Here is a 22372-nt window from a genome sequence, read left to right as displayed (position 1 = left end):
CATTTTCCCGATTTGACCATCTGGGGGGGGGGAGTGGTGGCCGGTTCATTCGGAAAAAATGAAGTATTTTTAACTTATGAGCGGGTGATGGGATCTTAATGAAATTTGATGTTTGGAATGATATTGTGTCTCAGAGCTCTTATTTTAAACCCGACCGGATCTGATGACATTGGGGGAGGTTGGGAGGGGGAAACCTAAAACTTGGAAAACACTTAGAGTGGAGGGATCGGGATGAAACTTGGCGGGAAAAATTATCACGAGTCCTAGATACATGATTGACAAAGCCGGAACGGATCTGCTCTCTTTGGGGTAGTTGGGGGAGGGGTTAATTATGAAAAATTAGAAAAAATGAGGTATTTTTAACTTATGAAATTTGCATTTTTTTTGTTTGTCAACGATTATCTTTATTGCCTGAGAGGGAGTGGATAGGCACTCCCACATGACGTCCGTCATATTGTCAAGGAAAGTAGACTAACTTCCATGCATTTTGGATGCAGTCAATGAGATTAAGACGTAGTAGCCTTTTGATATGTGTACATCGTTTCAAAATGAGATTCGGTTATTCAACTGAAAAATAAGTTGAGTAACTTCGTTATTTATACGCTGGTCAAGCAAGAAAAATAGAAAACCTTACGCTCTTTACGCATAAGAGGGTAGTGCAGTGTCATGCATCTATACCGAAGAGGGTCTTCGTGCGCATTTTCAACATAAAAAAAAGATTTTGACTTTGTTTTTTTTCGATTTAACTGTAACATCTCCACCAGGCCATATCCAGGGGGAAGGTTAGGGGGGTTGACTCTCCCACGAAATGTTTATCCGATTCGTAAAAACGTAACAAAAATGAATATAAACACATTTTTGATGCATTTTAAAGCCCCCCCCCCCCGAAAAAACAGGATATGGCCCTGCATCTCCATACCACGTACGCACTCAAGTGGGAGGGGCTGAGGACCGGAATACAGTAATTTTCTCCCTAATTATCGTGAACATCTTTTTTAATTAATGTACTTACCTGTTATAACGACCACTTGTTTAATTAAAATATACCTACAAAGGAGTTTATCTCACTGGGACTAGGCTAATTATCTCCGAAGTCAGACACTAGTTTTACTAGCTTTACTGAGATCAAGAAAACAGTGCGGGTGCTATAACATGTAGGTACCCTTATTAAGAAATATTCAATCATTTCCCCCTCCTCGAAAAAAGTCCTGTGTACAAGGCCGTAGCCAGGATTTATTTCCGGTGAAAGTACCCCCCCCCCCCGGGAATGCTAAAACTTTTGTAAAAACTTACAAAACGAATATCGAAAATTTTTTTATATTCTTTTTTATCACTTTTTGACGAGTCGAGCGTCAAAAGTAAAAGAATAAAAAATTGGGGGGGGGGCCTGGTAACCACTCCCACGAGACGGCCTTATCAGTGTATGTGCCTGATTCAGAGCAATATGAAAAAGTCATTCCAAAGTAACACCATTTCCCTGTCTTTTTTCTGGAAAATCCCGTCTCATCAAATAATACCCTTTTCTACTGACCTGTTCAATTATACATTAGATTAGGCTACTTTTTGATGCATATAGGGATTATTACAATGCCAACCTTGCATGCATTCTAACTAAATTTGTGATAAGATATTCGAGTTGAATAACCTACCTACTACCTGTTATTAATCGTTTCTTAAAAATTAGGTCAGGTGTTGCATCTAATTGAAAAGCCAGTTTAGTTTCAGTTAGTGAACCTAGAAGAAAAAATTGACCTGGTATACGGGTATAGGTTTAAATTCATCGAGACCAATCATGAAATTTCGAAAACTTGTATTTCGATAAACTAAAACCAAATAAACATGTTGTGACATATAAAATTAAACGTCGGCATAACTTTAAATTTGATCCCATTAATAATTTGAGCTTAATTTTGTTCGAATTAATAAAAACAAGGCTGCTGCCAGTTAACAAAGCACTCTCATAATCTCGGAAAATCACAACCAACGCAGATAAAAAAAAAAATAGTTTCCAATGCTTGTTCGTGGTGCCGCAGGGCATGACTAGACATTGAAACAAGCCTAATATCGCACCTAGGCATCAATAGGTTTTGGAGTACAAGTTACTTGGAGATTGCCAATTTGGCGTGAAATCATCCCACTCCATTTGTAGGTCACTAAAACCGTCAACAGAAGACTCGTCAGACGAAGATTCACTGCTATAATTAACGTCTTGGCTAGCGTTTAACTCTGAGGAATATATGTCAGATACTGAGTCGAGGCACGAACCGTTGGACATATTTAACACCGTTCTCCAACTAATCGAACTAGTTTCATCACTAATTCCACTATCTCCTTCTTCATTATCATTTTGATTCCCTAGCAAGGGGCTTGGGGGAGGTACGTAGAAATTTTGAGCTGGAACTGGATCAAAACTTGCTGATTGTTGGCACTGAAAATCTAGACACTGTAAACCCTCCCTCTCCATTTCATTTTCTATTCGTCTAAGGGTGTTACACACTAGAACAGATCTGTGAAGGCAAGGATCGGAGAATTGTCTGTACTTTTTAAGTTTGAACATAGATATATTAAAGACCGACAGCCTCTGTTTTCTATAGTGTTGTCTTTGCTGGTATGTCATCGAGTCAAAGCGTTTCGCAGCAAATCCGTAGGAGGTGGAGTCCTGAACGGGGACCATGGTGCCAAGTTGTACATACATTTTACCATTTTCTTCGCATTTTATATTTTGTCCATAGCTACTAAACGTATTCTGGTTACATGATTCCGTACGTTTAGCATATCTACCTGACCATTTCTCACTTGCGCTTTCTAAACAGTTGTAAAGTCTATCTTTCATAGTGCACTGAATCTTGGCATTTGTGAAGACTTCGATTTCTTCCAAAGGACGTTTGTTAGGTGCTGCTTGTAGACCCATGTTTTCTTTTACAATCTGCAAAAAATCAAGAATTTAGCAATTTTTAAGGGGAAGGTCGGTACGTGTCAACTCAAAATGCAAAGAAACCCAATATCGAAATAAACCGACAGATATGTATATTTTTTAAGCATCATATACAGACACGTGAGTAGAGGGGGGAGGAGCTCTGATCCTTTGCCCACGCAAACAAAATCTGGCTAACATACCCAATCAGATACATTTGTCATGTGCAGAAGGGATCATAAGTACTTTACTCATCCGAAATCAGATCTTGAGTTCTACAAACCTTTGTGACAATAAATCTGATTGTCACAAAACGAATTGCCTTAGAAAAGGACTGAGCTATAGGATAAAGCGTCAGATACTTTAGGTTCGGTACATCTAAAGAAAAATTTACATCCTCCCAGAGCGATATTTTGGCTTAAGCATGTCAGAACAGGTGTCTGAGGGGACCAAATAGGCAAGGAGGCTTTGAAGTTTGACCCCAAAGAAATAGGAGTTTCATTGCTTTTTCAGAAGATTCAACTGCTTTTTCTGCTGTTTATACCAATTGAACAACATGACTCTGATTTTAATTTTGTAACATCTCCATATCAAGCATATGGCTAGGTGGGTGGGGGACTTGAGAACCGGGACCCACTAATTTTCTTTCCAAATCATTTGGAACATCTTCAACCACTTTAACTTTGTAAATAACTTCATATCAAGTACGACCCAGATGGAGGGGGCTTAGGACCGGGGTCCAGTAATTCTTTTTTCCAAATTATGGGAGCATTTTATTCCAGATATTATTTTTTCGTTATTTCCCCCTCTCCCAAAAAAGTATTGGATACAAGGCCGTATCCAGGAATTTTGTTTAAAAGAGGAGTCATCAAATTCAACTGTCTTTTTTACTGTTTAGACTATTTCGAACCACTTATGAAAAATACTTTTTATCCTTCGTAGACACGTGCGCAGATGCGTAAGTGTCTGTTGCGCATGTATGCATATAATTTTCGTGCAGAGATCCCTCACTATGGTTGTTCGAAGGGCCTGCCACAAGAACATACATGACAATATATTTCTAGAGGAAAATAGGCAAAATAATTATAAAAAAAAAAAAAAAAAAAAAAAGATACGAGACATCATCTTTTCAAAGGGAGTGAGATAACGGTGCTAAATGGGGGAGGGGCAGATTATAAAATGCATATTCTACTGAAGACCTTTGAAATTCCGGAGGTGGCGGAGAATATGGGACCAAAGGTATCTCTGTCTGTATGTCTACGGAAATATCATAAAAAATATAAGATGAAGCAGGGAAATTTCGGAGCTTCTGGGGTGGCCCCAAAGATGTTCCCCACACATATCAGGCCTATAACCGTATGTAGCTTGGAAAGTTTTTAAGCACCAGATCACCTCCCCATCTATCGAAAATATTTACAGTGTTACAACAGAGACTATCTATATACACATACATCAAAGTGTACATAAACACATTTTTACGCGTCAAATCTGTAAACGATCCTGCTTCATTGCTTCGAACAGTACAAACATGATCATAAACAAATTTGGAAGGTATACATGCATATTAAGCCTCACAAAACAGGCATAAAAAACTTCATAGTGTCGGGAGCACTGCTACGGTTAAACACAATGACACTTCAGTTTGTGATATTTATTGCCGTTTTTATAGGTACTAATGAGGATAAGTTCAGTCGGTGGCATTTTTCTGGAAATACCTGATAAAAAAACTCCATAAATTTAACTTGAAATGTTAACGAGACTTCAGGAACAGACAGAATAAAACAGGATGTTCGTTAAAAGTAAGAACACATTTCTTGGAGCAAAGAAAAACTCAAGAGTAGGAAATTGTGAGAGGAAAGTACGCAGAAGGTGGGGGCCCACCTCCTGGGGGTGGTGGGCCCCACCCCCGCCCGAAATCCAGATTGTTTTTTTTTTATTTTAGAGAAACCTCGGTCAAATTATAAAAAGAATTGTTTATTATTCCCCCCTCCATAAAGTCATGTATGTGCCTGTCTTACCATCGTTGATGCCAGAAAGCGATAAGGTCGAATATATGTGTGTAGTAACCCGGCCTAGTTTTTTTCGGGGGGGGGGGGCGAATTCGAAAAAAGCGATTTATCTGGGATAGACGAGGAATTATAGGCGTTTGAATCATATCGCCTAGAATATACATGACAAATATAAATCAAGGCCAGTTTCCGCTGAGAATCTGCTCTAATTTTCGATTGCGTGGGGAGGGAGGGTGACACTAAACCTACCCCTTATTGGTCCAAAACGCGCCAACGGTCAAACTTTATTTTGATTGCCTTTCTCACACATTCTAGGGTACCTATTTGTATATTTACGTGGGTTAGACAGTTTAACCAAAGACGAGAGGGGGTAAGTCCATTAGAAATTGCAAATTTATTAAGTTCTCTCACGTTCCTTTATAGTTCCGGTTTTTGTTTCGCTCAAAATTGCAAAGAAAAATCTTATTTTTGATGAGCTGGTTCTTATTGCATTTAATTCCGCATAACTTCTCCCTTTCTCCTGAAAAATTTCGAGCATTTTAAACTCTCTTTTTTTGCTCTTAATAATATAAATAAAACAATCCTATACAACATTGATCAAATGCGTCTCTTCTCCAATACGTCCTTTGGTGTTTTCCTTCCCAACCGCCTATAGCCTCTCCCTTTGGCTATAAACGGGCTACCGTCCCACACAGAATGACGCATATCTCTGGCGTCAATACTGAAGTTCTCCGAACCAAGTTTTCGAAAGGGACAGGAAAAAGGAATGAAGGGGAATTTAACGGATAAAAAGGGGGAGCAACGACAAGAGGGGTTTATATTGTGGGGAAGCGGACTGTCAAGGGAGAGGTCTGAAACAGGGAATGGCTACAAAGGGGAAATTATGCTGGGTACCTTAGTTTAAAGTAGAGAACTCGGAAAATATTTTAGAAAGACTTATTCTAGTGATGTGATTCGACAAATAGAAAAAGCAAATTGAAGACCTGATCAAGCTGTATCCAAGCGCATTTTTGCCAGTTATACAAGTGTTGGGAAAGAAATATAAGCAATTTAAAATTGTTTATATTTCTTATGCACATTTTGCTTATAGGAAGAATTTCAGTTAGAACATAATATTTAATCTAAATGACACTATTTTGTTTAAATGAATTCAGTTATTCGCCATTCTGAATGTATTATTGTATGTGTAACAAAATGACTTTAAACTGCAATTACAAGACAACTGCTATTTTCTTCTTAATATGTTTTGATTTTTAGAGGGGGGGGGGGTGAAAATGACGTAGCTACTGTACTTAATTGACTTCTCTTTTAAACCTCTTTTGGTTTATGTGAACTTAAAAGGAAGAAAAGATTTCATAATGAAAAGCATCAATGTTTTCTATGGTTTGAATGAGTTAATGGTAAATTTGCCGCCGATGGATTTGATTTCTCTCCATTCTTATTTTTGGGCATGTCATTAACAATGGACAGTTTATTACCCACAAAAGCGCGGGTAATTTTCATTCGTTTGATGTATGAAAATGAGAAGTGATCCCACGTGGTCTCCGAAGTTTACTATTTGAGCATGTAAAATCGCATTATGATTATTTGTCTGCCAAGAGAATGGATTGTAATAAAAGAGATCGTTTGTTTGTAAACTTCAGCACGTGCTTCTGTGATTGATGTCTTGTTAAATAGGCAACAAGTGATGTAATCATCCCGAAAACATCAAAAGCCATTTATTTGACAGGTGGATAAGATAATTGCTATTTGGAGTGGTATTTTAAATGACCAAGAAGATAATCTCATGGGTGACATCTTTTGATAGCTAGAGAATTTGATAAGGATTGATATTTTCTAGAGTAAACGAACGATTTTTATTGGATATCAAAATAGGCAAGATAGAAGGACTGAAAAATGTGGGCAACATCTTGTGACAGATCGACATTTTGGTAGATGTAGATATTTTCAAGTGCAAAGAGAAGATTTTTTATTACATGCAAAATACAGTCAAGCTAAAAATGAAGGTCTAAAAAATATCCACAAAGTCAATTTTTGTCCCAAAACACAAATAGGCTATTTTTTCACATCAAATAGCACATTGGATATGTTGCTTGTATATATGCTTAGGGAGGGGAGAAAATATACCACCAGAACTAGTTCTAAGCCAGAGATGGATATGGAGAAGGCAAAAGCATGAGGAGACATTGACTCCCATAAAACATTTGCATTATCCAATTAGTTCGTATTTATTTAATTATTGTAATCCTTGATTTATTCCCTTTTTCTTTTTTGTTTACACCTCTCCCTCCGTCACACGCTTAGCTAGTCTGCCTATACACATCCTTTTTAGGTATTTACGTCTACCACGTTTTATTTCATACGGGGGGGCTGATATTTTAGAGGAGAATACAACTTCCTAAAAACACTAAAACAGGCAAATTACATAGAAAATAAGAAATTATGATACAGATTTCAGGGTTTTAGATTTCGGGTTTTGTCAACCCGAAGATCTTCTGTATACTCGACTGCATCCCCCTCAAAAATATACATCGAGACTATTATAACCTTACTTCTCTTCTTGGATGTGTTCTGTATAATTAACTGGTACCAAAAAATGAGAGAACAGTTAAGACTACGCTTATATTGCATACGGATCATTCTCTGATGATCACTACTACAAAAAACAACTGTTCCAAATTAATGTAAAGCAAACTTCGGCTCCCTGAAATTGACTTTCAGATTTCCCCTATAAGTTCCTATCATTTCTTATATCACCATTTTTTTTATTTCTTCTGACCCCCCCCCCACCTGAATAAAAGATTCGTGTTTATATGCCAGATCAAAGGTATGTAAGATTTCAATGAGATTTATAACATAATTGTAGGTAATTTTATAAATCCATTTCATCGTCTATATACATTCTCCATTTTTATAACTCCCCTTTTCGCTTTACTCTCTAACCAGAGACCCTAAAATGTTGTCTCGCTCAAATCGTGAGAACGAAACAAGCCAAGAGCGAAACACAACATCTGCACACCTGGCTTTTCGAATATCTTGCCAACATGAAGGGAATCATTAGTCATTGGCGTTAGTTGGTAAAAACCCGTATTGCAACATTGGACGAGTCTCTATTCGACTTGAAGGCAAAGAAAAATTGGAACACAGCCAGACAAGACGCGAGTAAAAGAATGCTGTAGCTGGCTGGATAAATGCTGAGTAGCTGGATTTTGGGTACAAGAATATTGTTCGTTTGGTAGGGTCGAAAATTGCAAGAAAAGAGGAATTTTATTTTTAGCGGGATATACGCATTTACGAAATAGATAAGATATTTTTAGGAAACAATACTTAACCAGAATCAATGCTAATAATTAGTAGAGTATCGGCACGAAAGTAGCACCAACTTACGAAAACGTATTGGGTGGAGGGGGTCTCTAATTTTTAATGGAAACACAAAAGGTATCCTTATTACGTGATGATCTTTGAAAACGACGATTTTTACAAGAAATGACATTGGATACTATACAAGTTGGGCATTTACCCCCCCCCCAAAAAAAAATCAGAAAGAAAAACAATGCAGCTTCATCAGAAAAGATCACAAAGAGCCTCCCAAACTATTGTTAACACCTTTTTATTCATTATTTGGTACGTAAATATTATACGAGAAACTAAAGAATTTGGATCGCGAACGTGAGACATTACCCGCTTTTCAGGGAATTAATACCAGACAATTCGCTTCGGCTAGCTGAAAAAACGCATAGTAGCTATATTTTAATTAAATATTCAGTTGATATTTTGGTCATATTAGTTGAAGTATTTAATATAAAGTGCTTTGGGCCTTGCATAATTCTTTTTTGTAGTTTTCACAATTTTGCTAATAAAGTATTATTTTTATTATAGTCTGTTTTATTTCATTGGCATTAACCGAAATTCGCTTCTCGAGTATATCTCGTGTAACACTTAAGTACCCATTATTTAATGCTCGATGATTAAAAAATAGCAGCTTGTCTTAAAAAGTTTAAAATTTTGATCACATGGTCGAAATGCAGTTCCGTTACCCTTACAGAATAAAAATGAATATGCGAATTCAACATAAATTATGGAGAATAGTTACCCTTCCTAACAAAGTGAAATTTGTTTTATGAGATAAAGTAATGAAAACTGGCCAAAAATCGAGGTACTATAGTAGCAGCCGCTCCAGTTACTGTGAAGTTCTGTCTACTTAAACAATTCTCTGAGTTGTGTCACTTTTGTAAACCAACACCAGTTAAATTCTGCATTCCAATGATTATCATCTCCTTCAAAAGCTAAGCCCAACTTAATTCATCCACCTTTTTTCACCACGTGCTTTTCACACGAAATCAGTTTTTGAATCTTAAACGAATTTCATTTAATTGCAAAAGTGACGGAAGCAAATAAATCCTTTTTCCGGTTTCTCTGCCAAATTTTGTATGACTAGGTAATAATCTCAGCTGTTCCCATAGTGATGAATTTCTTGATTATTGGCGCGATTATTTGAAGTTTTCGACCACATGCCATGTTTTACACACGTTAATACAGGTGTCAAAAGGCTGAATGAGATGAGTCACTTGGTTAAAAGGCGGTTTCTTTTGTAAGGTGCAACAAGTGACAATGTATTATCTACAGTGTGAGTTTATAAATACTTTTGTTTGATAAGATAAATAGGGTTGTTATAAGATCGTGAGTAAACATGTCAAAAGGTTGGACTACTTAAATTATTGTGATAAATAATCTATATGTCCAAGTACGCCTAAAAGATGAAAATCTTGTAATTAAACTAAAAAATTTTCCTTCTTTCTTCCTTTAGGAAAGAACTGTTTTGGTGAGCTACGTAGACGAAAGACCCGAGAAGAACGCGTGGGTGTCATCAGGATTCACATAGAAGTCAATATTTACAATGCGCGCTCCCAAGGCCCGTAGGCGAAGGGATAAAAGGCCTCTGAGGATTAGGTCCCCCGGAATCCTATATTTACTAGAATTTCTTTGCGCTTCTTATTAAAATTATCAACTGAATTTGCTTTGTTATTATTGCCCCCCCCTAAAGTCACTAACGAATCCGAACAATAAAAATACTGCATAAAAAGATGTGCCTCCTTCCTCTCCCCTCAACATGATTGCTTTGTGAAAGGTTACCCCTGAACTGCATTATTCACACATTTCGATAAAATGAAAATTAGCGCAACAACAAGGCCCTGCAATTATACATTGGTACTTATCTGTTAGCCAGTACACACTCGAGAATTTGGATCAGTAAAATCAGACAATATCCGGTTTATTGTTATTTGTGTAGGGACACAATTAGCTTCGGCTTGGTGGAAAACTACATTGTAGTTATATTTTAATAAACATTTAATTGGTTTTGGTTAGGTCACATTTTGCATGCAGCCCCGCTATACTTAACCGCCAGCGTCTCGGTTGTTTCAACCGTACTGTAGATCCAAATTTTCGAATGTGTATTGGCTAAAAGATAAGTGCCATAGATCTTGTTCATAATAGCTTGAGTTGAGCTCGGCTTCTGCCTGGCCGTTATTCACGACCTTGTTAGAACCCTATTTATCTCATCCGATATATTTAATATGCACCTAAAGGTACATATGCACATATAGGTGCACCTGACAAAATTAAAGGGATGTGGCCAGAGCTTTTCTAGAGGGGGTGAAGACATAAACTCCAAATCATATATTTTTGGGGCCCAGCTTTTCAAAATTTAGGCAGTGAGGGGAGTCCTGCAATACAATTTCTCATTTTCAAGTTTTTTGTGTCTCAACTACTCCTTCTAAAATACATTGTTGCATATGTACTAGCAACTGGGATATATTTAGCCCCCCACCTCCCATAAATAGCCTGCTGAAAACATGCTTACACTTACTTTTAGAAATAGCCTAGCTTGCAGGACCACAATTTCTATTGCTCAGGACAACAATTTCTATCCGCCACAGGCGGATAAAGAATTAATATTAGGCGGGGGGGGGGATCCAGCTCCCAATCGGTATTTTCACCCCTTTGATCATGTATTGGTACAACTCCCAGCCTTCTAGGGGATACGTGCCCCTAAACCATCTCCTGAATTCAACCCTGATTGAAGCGTAATTCCTCTTCGTCTATACAACTTCTAGTTTATTTTAAGACCAAACATGAACCAAAGTCAATTCGAACTGCCATGTCGAAAATTCTGGCTGAATCTAATTTTCTTTTGGTACTTAATATTATACCCACCACACTCAAGAAGAGAAGCTTAATCACAAAGAAATATACCAAATCTGATGAACATCAAATGATGAACATCTGAATCTAAAATCTGATGAACATTCTGGCTGAATCTAATTTTCTTGTGATACTTACATATTATACCGACCACACTCAAGAAGAGAAGCTTGGATATAATCGTAAAGAATAATACCAAATCTGATGAACATACAATATTTTAGTAGCAAAATCATGGAAACTAAAACAAAGAATTATAAAAAGGAGGCTGTCCAGAACGCATTATATTAAATACTTAACCTAACCGACTCTATGCATTAAATATTGGTTTATGTTTGTTTCGTCACAAGCTGTCTAAAGTGTGTAATACTCCATATAGAAAGATTCTGATGATCGCATATTGTTTCTTTGTCATTATTAGAGAAGCACATCCATTTCTGGTTGGCCCTCCTCCTCCATGGGGCAAACTAAAAATGCTTAAAGTGGGCTTGCTAACAGGTAACATTATCTATAAGCGAAGCGTATTAGTCAATGAGCCCCGCGGGCAGCGGGACGAGGTCTGTATTCTATATTTATTCAATAGAGTGATAAAACTAAACAAAAAACTCAAACGAGGTTTATTAAATACATATAGAAAATAGACCTCGTCCCGCTGCCCATGGGGCTCGTGGACTAATACGTTTTGCTCTATAGGTAATGTTATCCGTAAGCAACCCCACTTTATGCATTTTTAGTTTGCCCCATGGAGGAGGAGTTAACCAGAAATGGATGCGCTCCTAGAATTAGCATTTTTAAGTACTATAGTAAGGAAACTATGCTGCTTGTGACGAAACTAAACATTTAGTTACAATATACCTAGATAGTAGTTTGTGCCACTGAGGCTAAGCTGTTTATGTCCAAGTGAAAACAGAGAAACCGGTTTTAAACAGATGAAGAATAACAGTGTGAAACACAACAGACAGTACAATGCGAAGTACCCTTCTTTCATTTGAAAAACATAAAAAATATTTAGGGCCAAATTGTAATTTTTTTACAATATGTTTTTAAACTTAAACCATGTAAATCGGAGTTTCGCAAATGTAGAAGGCTGACAGCATTTTCTTTGGCCTTATTTGTGCTGGGGGTATCTTTAGAGTTATATTTAGGTCTTAGGGTGGAAGGAATGGAATCAAACTAAAAGTGAAGATAAAAAGAAAGCAACTGGACTTCTCTAATAAAACAAAGCAAATTTTTTATTGTTATTTTATCTTATTTAGAAAGCACAAGATTACATGGAGATATTATATTAAAAAAATGAAACATCTGAATATCTTGATAACTAATTATGATACGACAAAACGAATTGAATCGTTGAATGGAACTTTTTAGCTTAAGATCGTAGGCCAGTGTTCTGAGTAATATTCAGTCAACAACAATTTCAAGCAACCTTTGAATTACTGGAGCCAAAATGCCCAAAGCCTAGTTATGATGACTAGCCTATACACAGAAAGGTAGACTAATTCCCATTCTGAACTCAAAATTGTAGCCTAATATCAAATAATAGTGGCATAAATTCCTGTTAAATATTTCACAGTTCATATAATTGACTTACCAATAAAGTGAATGTAGCCTACCACTTGAAGCATTTTTTATGTTTTTCTCCCAAAATTATTTATAACTAGGTTAGGTCAAAAGGACCTTAAATTTGAATCTGTAATAGCCTAGAAGCGACTATTATATTCGTAAAGAACATAAAAAAGGCATCGAGTGGTATGTTCACTTTGTTGGTAACTCAATTTTATGAACTGCGAAATATTTACCTAACATGGGACCTTGCCAATACTTTCCCAGAGTATGTTCTTGGCCCTGAAACCGTTACCCTAATGAAAGGCCTAGGTTGTTTCGGTACTAGCCTAATATTTCTAGCCCGGAATTGTATCTGTCCTAGCCTAATGTTACTGCAAGGTTCATTCCCTGAACTACCACCAATAATAACAAGAGGATTACCGAAGACACCCTAAATAAGTAAACCAGGCATTCAGACAAGCTTAAAATACAGGCAACCAGAATCCAGTTTATAGGCCAACTCTGATTTACAAGGAAAATTCATTATGTCAAAAACTGAATAAAATAAACACCAATAAAACCATAAACCAGATTAAGAGCACCAATATACGACCATAAATCATACCTGAAAACCTTCATTCATCTTTAATAAGCACAGTCATCCTGCTAATCGTGGATCAACTCAAAAAAATCACTAAAAAATTTATCTTTATCAGTAGTTATGCTCTGTTCGGCTTTCGCCCAGAAACTTAGTTCCAAGGTTTGGCTGACGCTCGCTATGCAACGAACCAAGAGAACACTACGCAAAGGCGGACATGACATTATCCGAGAACATAGGCGAGAACAGAATTTTCACAGAGCTTTGTCTCGATGGCCTACTTGTGAATAAGCAGGGTTTTTTTTGTTGAAATTATTTTGAAAAAAAGATTAGAGGAAAAGTAAAACTCCAATTGGGAACAAAAGTGAAAAAAATCTAGTCGTTTCCTGTGGTTCATGGTGTGTGTAGAGGGGGGGGGGACGGGTCTAGACAAATACAGTTTTGATTGCTTAGACCTGGGACAAAATTTTGATAAGCCCCCACCCTTTATTTCCACACAATTTTAAGGCCAAATTTGGTAAAATTCTAGTTAATTGACTTCTTGCTATCTTGGAAAGGGTTTAGGTTAGGAAAATGAAACTTTTAGAGATGGGTCTACAGGATACAGTATGTCCTGGGAAGGTATTTTCAAGTACCCACCTCCGCTCCTTCTCCCTCTAGAGGGCCTTGACCTTTGATAACCTTTAAAAATATGTGTGTTATAAAACTAAAACCTTGCAAGACAGATCTTCTGCTTAATTGAAGTACAATAAAACTGTTTTCAACTTCATAACTTTGCTCAATCCCATTTTATACGGTTTTAAAGATATACAAATACATTTCCTAAATTTTGAAAAAAAAAACATTGATATGGCTCAAAATTCTAATCAAATAACAGAAATTGCATTTTCAGAAGTAAAGGCAGACAGAAGCAACTAGTAACTGAAAATTAAGGCAAAATGTTGTTTTTTCAAAATTTCAATAGGTATAGACCTGTCATGTAGGCAAATTTCAGGGCCCTCTAGAGAGAGAAGGGGTGGAGGTGGGTACTTTAAAATACCTTCCCGGTACATACTTTAGCCTATAGACCTATCCCTGAAAGTTTCACTTTCCTAACCTAAACCCCTTCGAAGGTTAATAGTTTATGTTTTAAGTATTTTTTTTTTGTTTATTATTTCAAATATTTAATTATCATTAATTAATTATTACTATTTAGTTATTTGTAATGTTTATTTATGTTTTATTAATTAAGTAGTAATTCATTATTTTTTCCTTTATTAACTTCGCCCTCTCTTATATTTAAATAAAAATAAAATTTCCGAAATAATTATAGCCATTAGAATTATTTATTTGAAATCTAGCGGTCCTAAAAGATTAAGCATATTCAAAGGAAATTTTGGTTGAGGAGTAAATCCAAAAAACAAGGGTAAATGCAAACAAATCATGCTAAATGTATCAGAACACTAGACATCATAAAACCTTAACATTTCAGGGTGCTTAGACCCGGAGACTAATTGCATACGAACCTGTGTAAGTTTTTTCGTTGTTTTGAAATAAAAAACCTTAAGCATACGAAATAGCAAAACACAATATACTTAACATATAAAACACAAAGCGTTCAATCTTTTTTAAGGCAGACATATATACTAACTTCGAGTTTTCAGAACAAGTTCGCGCACATATTATATATATATATATATATATATATAGGATGACAGATTACCGAAGATTGTCCTTTTTGGCCAACCGTCTGGGGCTGCACCGAAAGCAGGTCGTCCTTGTCTGGGTTGGGAGGATGTCATAAATAAAGATTTAAAGAAAATGGGAACTTCCTGGGAGGGTGTAAAGAGGGAGGCTTTAAATAGATTAGGTTGGAGGAGGAGCGTGCGTAGCTGTGTTGGCCTCAGGCGGCTTGGTGCTGCAGTGAGTTATTAGTAGTATATATATATATATATATATATATATATATATATATATATATATATATATATATATATATATATATATATATATATATATGTATATATATATATATATATATGTATATATGTATATATATATATAAATATATATATATATATATATATATATATATATATGTATATATGTATATATATATATATATATATATATATATATATATATATATATATATATATATATACATATATATATATATATATATATATACATATATATATATATATATATATACATATATATATATATATATATATATATATATATATATATATATATATATATATATATATATATATATATATATACATATATGTATATATATATATATATATATATATATATATATATATATGTATATATATATATATATATATATATATATATATATATATATGTATATATGTATATATATATGTATATATATATATATATATGTATATATATATATATATATATATATATGTATATATATATATATATATATATATATATATATATATATATATATATATATATATATATATATATATATGTATATATATATATATATATATATATATATATATATATATATATATATATATATATATATATATATATATATATATATATATATACATATATGTATATATATATATATATATATATACATATATATATATATATATATACATATATATATACATATATATATATATATATATATATATATATATATATATATATATATATATATATATATATATATATATATATATATATATATATATATATATATATATATATATATATATATATATATATATATATATATATATATATATATATATATATATATATATATATATATATATATATATATATATATATATATATACATATATGTATATATATATATATATATATATATATATATATATATATATATATATATATATATATATATATATATATATATATATATATATATATATATATATGTATATATATATATATATATATATATATATATATATATATATATATCCGCACAGTCCACAATTCTGTGGACTGTTACAGTCTTGTGGACAGTTCATATGTCCACAGTTCATAATTTCATTGAAAAACAACACACTTTAGCTTGTAGCCTTAGATCATGTATAAGCATTAAGTTAGGGAGGGAGAGGGGTAAACGGTTAAACTGGAAGGGAGCGCTATTGCGCTACCTAATGTCTAAAATTATTATTGAAGACATACATTTTTTATTTACTTCTCTATAAAAGAAGTCTATTGTGCAAATTTAACTAAGTAGAATTTCTAGTAAATTTTGAAGAATCTTGCAGATTTGAAAAAGATTCGAACAATTTCGAAGAGTCCATCACTGAGACCTGGTTAACGCGGCGGGTTCCCTAAATTTGGGTTCTGAACAAGGCTGTTAAATCCTCCTTTGCAGTGTTTCCAATAGTTGTGTAATATTTCAACATTAGCCTATTCAACCTCTATTGGTTTAGTCACACACGATTCGGTGTATTTTCAATATGTAGTACAATGCAGTATTTTTTGCGCTAGCATATATTTTCCGTGTCGAATCAGTCTAAGAAATGGGTCACTAAAAAAGGACTTAATAGGCCCATAACAAACGAGTTTCTCCAGGCTAGTTAGAAAAAAAGTTTCGCTTAGCGAGTGAACCTTCACAAAATACTTTTCAGTCAGATAAGGGTCCAGGAAAAAGTCATCGATCTTTCAAAAGTAGGCCTAAGCTAAATAAGACCCCAAATGTAAAGATTAAGACATCATTTGAAAATTGCAGTAGATGGTCTATTAAAAGGAATAGGGCATCCACTTGCACATGGCCACTTGCAAAAGAAATTGAATAAAAAAGACTAGTTTTTCCAACGGCAAGTAAGAATATTTGATGTGCTTTGTACGCCAAGAATCTCCTAACACTTGAAGAAGAGACAATATAATATGTACAAATATCAGGTTTTTCCCTTTTAGGCCAAAAATCAATGAAAGTGTAAGTTTTAGTCAAGAAACACAATAACAAAATAATAAAAAATTTTAGATGCACAACACAAAAATAACGGGGCATCGGAAGCTTGGGCACCAGTACCTCTCTCTTTGAAGCATACCTCTCCTCCCCCTTTGAAAAGAAGGTCTTAAGAAAAACTGAATATGCACATTCTTAAAAAGAGATGTGTGCTTTTGAAGCTCTAAGGTTGGAAAATAACTTATTTTAGAAAAGATTTGGCCCTTATCTTTTGTAAAAATTGTCTCATTTGATATTCAGAAAAACAGATTACATTAATAAACTTAAAATGAAATTATTCCTTTTGACCAACAAAACAGAGAAAAAAATGAAACTGACAGGATCAAAGAGACTTCTTAGTAACTAGCCCATTGATCAAGAATTTAGCCCAGGTTATTGCATGCCCTAGATTGCCAGTTTGGTATACAATTCTTAGGGCACTAAACATTTAACAAAGATCTAAACAAACATAGAAAAAATCTTTGCTAAGGTCACCTAGTGTGGTGGGTTTGACAGAAAGCAATGGCACAAATAGATGAAGTGCATATTGAAGATAGCTTTCTTCTTTTAAAGGGTTAATCAGTAAATCATACAAACGTAACAAAAAGGATTTTTTATCAAAAAGAAGTTTTATCAAAAAAAGAAAGTATTTATCAAAAGAAGTTTTATTCGAATGTACACTAATGGAACTGATAGATTTATTACTCTTTTTAAGGAATTTTTGTCAAAAATCTAAACTACTTTGAAATTTATCTACTTTGAATTTACCAAACACAGCTCCTTTCTTTCATTAAAAACACTTTTCTTTTAAATCAATGCTATCTAGGGCAAATGAAGCAATTTCACCTATTATATTTGTGGGGGGGTATATCAACCCCCTATTTCGAAAAATAGTATTTAAAGACCTTGAAAACACATCTTTTTTGGTATCTTTACTGGAAAAACAAAACAAAATTGACAGAAATACCGGAAAAAAATGCCCCTAATATTGCCTCAATATAAAAATATTGATTAATGTGCGAATCTCCTCCTTCTTGGCTTTTATTTCCATTTTTACTTATCTTGACTGTTTAAGATACAATTTAGTTTTAAATATTATAAAACCGGGAACGCTAACCAGAGAGGCTTAGAAAATAATCTCATTTTTCAGCTCAGTTTTCGCTTAAAATTCTGACAATTTCGTCTAATTATTATTTAATTTATTATTAAAACTTTTAAAGCATGATCTGGATTTTGATGAATATTTCATGAACAAACGAAATGATAAATATGGAAAGTTTGATAATTTTTTGTATTTTTTTTTTTAATAAGATTTATTTGTTAGGCTCACGTTATTTCGAATAAACAAAATAAATCAGGGCAAACTATGCAGCAGATTTTGAAGAAAATTGTGCTCTATGTTGAAATTATTTTGAAAAACCTATCACTGAGACCTGGTATCGGCGGTTTCACTATATTTGGGCTAAAAACCATTGTTGCCAGGTTTTCTGCTGAACATATAGCCGAAACCGGCGCTATCACTAGCCGAAACTAGCAAAAGCTATTATAAGCCTTTATGACTTATTATAGTGCTAGTATGGTTAAAATGAGGAATAAAAACAGTCAACATATTAGATAACCTACACATAAATGTAAATCAAAGAAAATAAGAGCCCCGTGAACGAACAAAAATTACCACCCCTCCCCGTATGCCGTCGTAAAATTGACTACTTATTTATCTAAAGCAAAAAGGTGAATTATCCTTTATATACTCGGTTTATTGCGTGCATACCATGATCTCATTGAAAAACAGTACTATGTAAACTTATTAGAATACCTAGTAATAAACCGAAAATTCACCTCTGCACTGTTTTATTCTAAGCTTTTAGTATACCACTGATGAATTTACCAGATAAATTTTCTCCATAGGCTCAGGGGCGATAATTAGTAATAGGTACTGCCCATTAAATGGCTATTTTTTTAGCAGTGAGAGAATAACCTTTATTCCATTTTTTACTTTCAGTAAAGTGATAGTCAATTCATGACGGCACAAGTGGAGGGTAGATAATTTTGTTCCTTTTAAGTTGCAACTTTGTCTTATCATCTCATTTATTCCAAACTTCTGAAAAATGAATTATGAAGGACGAAAGCAACTGAAAGCCTAATCTGTTTCTAGCTTTTACTTTTTATTTTGACACAATTAATATATATATATATATATATATATATATATATATATATATATATATATATATATATATATATATATATATATATATATATATATATACGCCGTAGCTGAGGGAGGGGGTTCCATGGCTAGGGCTTGTCTATTCTACGCAAATTTTTAACGCCAATTCGACTTTTTTGCTTATATTTGAATTGGGTTAGAAGCGCTGTAAATAATCTTCCCCGGGCACCACCAGCCCTATGAATGGCTCTGTGTACAGTTACAATTCAGCTAGATTACCTTATCTAAATTACCTTAGATTACTTAGATTACTTTAGATTACCTTTAGATTACTTAGATTACCTTATCTCTCTGACTGTAAAATCCTTCTCTTTGATTAAAAGTTTGACTATTTGTCACAACTCTACTTTTTAAATTAATAAAAACTTTAGCGTAAAGAGCGGGACGCTGAGGAGGGGGCAGCGTCTTGCATGTACAGAATAATTTCTGTTCATTTAAATTTTTAATGTCGCTTGTTACTTTCAGTTTAAAAAAAGTTGTTTTTTTTAATTGATTTGTGAACGTTTTTCAACTAATGCAGGTTCGAATTTAGCTCAACGTAAAATTAAAAATTAAAACGAAATTCGCCCATTAATTTTTGGCAAATTTTCCTCCTGTGTAAATTTTTTTGTAAGTTTACCTCCAAGAACTACTCTCTCAATGTGAAAATCTCCCCGTATAAAATAACTGCTCCCCCACCGTAAATAATTCCCTTGAAAAAATATCTATATACTTCCCAATGACCAATACAACGTGTAAAAAATAGCCAAAGCTCAAAGCTTTTAGCCATTGCCCCGTGGGTGTTGAGGGGTTAAATTATCTTAAAAGACGTAGCTATTAAATCTTTCGACTATTTTGAACCGAAATCGGCCAAAAAAGACCTTTCATATGGATGATCATATAGACTTCGGTAGGGGTTCATTCGATTGGAAACTGGAGCTTATAATGCCCTTTTTAAAAGTCAAAAATGATCAGAGGGCAAATAGCTCCCTCCCCATGCCCTTTTCCCCAAATACGTCTGATAAAAATTTTAAAAATAGTTCAAAGATCAGATAACAAAAACCCCGCGGTCGACTCAAGCTGAATTTACAAACCTGACTTATACAGTGAGAGAAGGGAGCAAAACCCAAAATCTTGTTTATTGTGATTTTCGTTCGTTTCAAGTTTGATTTACATACTCAATTTAAGCTTTACTCGTTTTAAGACTTATTGATTCATTTATGTTAGTGCCTATGTTTTTTACTATGTCAGTTTATATAATCCCTATTCGTTTTAAGTTTTATTGATTTCTTAATAGTAGTTTCTGGTCGTTTCAATTTGAACTATTGCAGGTAGGCTATTTTTTCCGACCTTAAGTTTAACATAGCCTTTACTTTTTTTTTTTAAAAAAAATTACTTTTTTGAAATTTTTATAAAAGTTAATTTCAGGAAGGGGTACTGCTTATAAAAAGGCAAATTATATACAAAATGAAAAGAAACGTGAGAATATTACAAAAATCTTCAGATTTGGGAAGAGAATTTTCTTAGCTCAGCGTGCGTAATGGTTAAAAGCTACCAGCGGTAAGGACAAATCAAGGACTTATCCAGGATTTTGTTAAGGGACAGGGGTACAAAACAATCTACAAAACACATCAAAATTTGTTTATATACATGGTTGCTACTTTTTTTACGGATCGGACAAAAATTTCGTGGTGGTAGTCTCAAACCCGGTAACCCCCTGGATATGTCCTTTGGGGAAACTACCAATAAAGCTAATATTTAGCCTATATTTAACTTTTTTAGTTAAAATATTGATATCACTTAGAATCTCCTGAGTTTTTAATCTAGACTTAGTGGTGTCCTTGGCAATCCTGAGATCACGTCTATATAAGTCTTAATTTGCTAGCGCGCAGGAAGAGGAGGGGGACTGCCAATCCCAGACCTCAGTTTGCCTCTCCCCAGAACCTAGTTTGCCCCCCCCCTACCCCCCAGCTGAAATTTAGTTTATTGCAGAATCTTGTCAAAACTAAGATGAATCTGCATAATTCAAGCATCAACAGAAACGGAACAGTTTTTTAGTACATATTTACCTTTATAGTACTATAAAGTACTATTTAGTACTATAAGTGCTATATAGTAAAGTACTTTATAGTAATGTAATTCCACTAGTGGAAAATTTGAAGAAAAAGTTTAAATTATAAATTCTTTTTGGTAAATACTAGAAACTTCCTGTGAGAAGGATGAGGGCAAATCCGTTTTTTTTTCTTGTTGTAAGGCAAATTTTTAATTCAGGAAGTTTTAGACTCCCAGAATTTTTAGGGAAGTAGACTTTGTTTTTCTGTGTTGTAGCGCTTAAGTATCTATTTTACGCTTCAGGTGTGGCTCTGAAGAATTTGTGCTTAAATTGAGGTCTTCTTCACTAGTTAAGCCAAGCTCACATAATTTCTTTCATTTGAATTTTTCCTGTTGAAATGTATTAATAGATGGTGAATTTAAAAAGCAAAAAAAAATTTCGGCCAAAATGATGTGTCACCTTCTGGAATTTGCTGTGATTATGTTGCTCTTTTATTTATTTTTTTGCTCGTCTTCTTATTTTTTCACATATTTTAGTATATCCTAAATGTTTCTTCTTTTTACACAACACGGATGACTAAGGGAGTCGAAAACTATTTGAATGAACTTGGAATATGTTCTGAATAATGGACAAGTACCCAATTTTCACATTAGTCGGCTAGTTTTTGGAAAATAGCCCCTCCCCTTCCATATCTAAAATTCCTTCGAACACGCCTCTGTACAATCATGAATAGGCTAATCTTAACGCAATGAATTATCCATTGATATCTTCTTTCAAGCAAAACACTCTAATTATGTCACCTGCGGAGATAATGGCGTGAGTAATTGGTTGAACAAAGTAGAGACATGACTGCAAACAAATTAGCAACAA

General features: G+C 34.0%; 2 protein-coding genes across 2 annotated transcripts in view; one reads left to right on the top strand and one right to left on the bottom strand.

Moving 5' to 3' along the window:
* LOC136029500 (enolase-phosphatase E1-like) overlaps positions 1–9936 on the top strand; it is a 539221-nt gene extending 529285 nt beyond the window's left edge. Inside the window, exon 7 of the mRNA XM_065707944.1 lies at positions 9731–9936. Coding sequence (XP_065564016.1) covers positions 9731–9843 — 113 coding nt within the window. The 3' untranslated portion in view covers positions 9844–9936. The remainder of the gene's footprint in view (positions 1–9730) is intronic.
* On the bottom strand, positions 1794–13444 carry LOC136029499 (uncharacterized). The gene is made up of 2 exons (XM_065707938.1): positions 13298–13444; positions 1794–2926 (listed from the first exon to the last, which is right to left on the bottom strand). Exons 1-2 carry the CDS (start codon positions 13313–13315, stop codon positions 2078–2080), a joined length of 867 nt encoding a protein of 288 aa, XP_065564010.1. The 5' UTR covers positions 13316–13444; the 3' UTR covers positions 1794–2077.
* Positions 13445–22372: the final 8928 nt, after the last annotated feature.

Source organism: Artemia franciscana, chromosome 7 (genome assembly GCF_032884065.1).
Source record: "Artemia franciscana chromosome 7, ASM3288406v1, whole genome shotgun sequence".
Lineage (NCBI taxonomy): Eukaryota > Metazoa > Arthropoda > Branchiopoda > Anostraca > Artemiidae > Artemia > Artemia franciscana.
The sequence above is the reverse complement of the archived record's forward strand: the minus strand, read 5'-3'. Positions and strand labels throughout refer to the sequence as shown.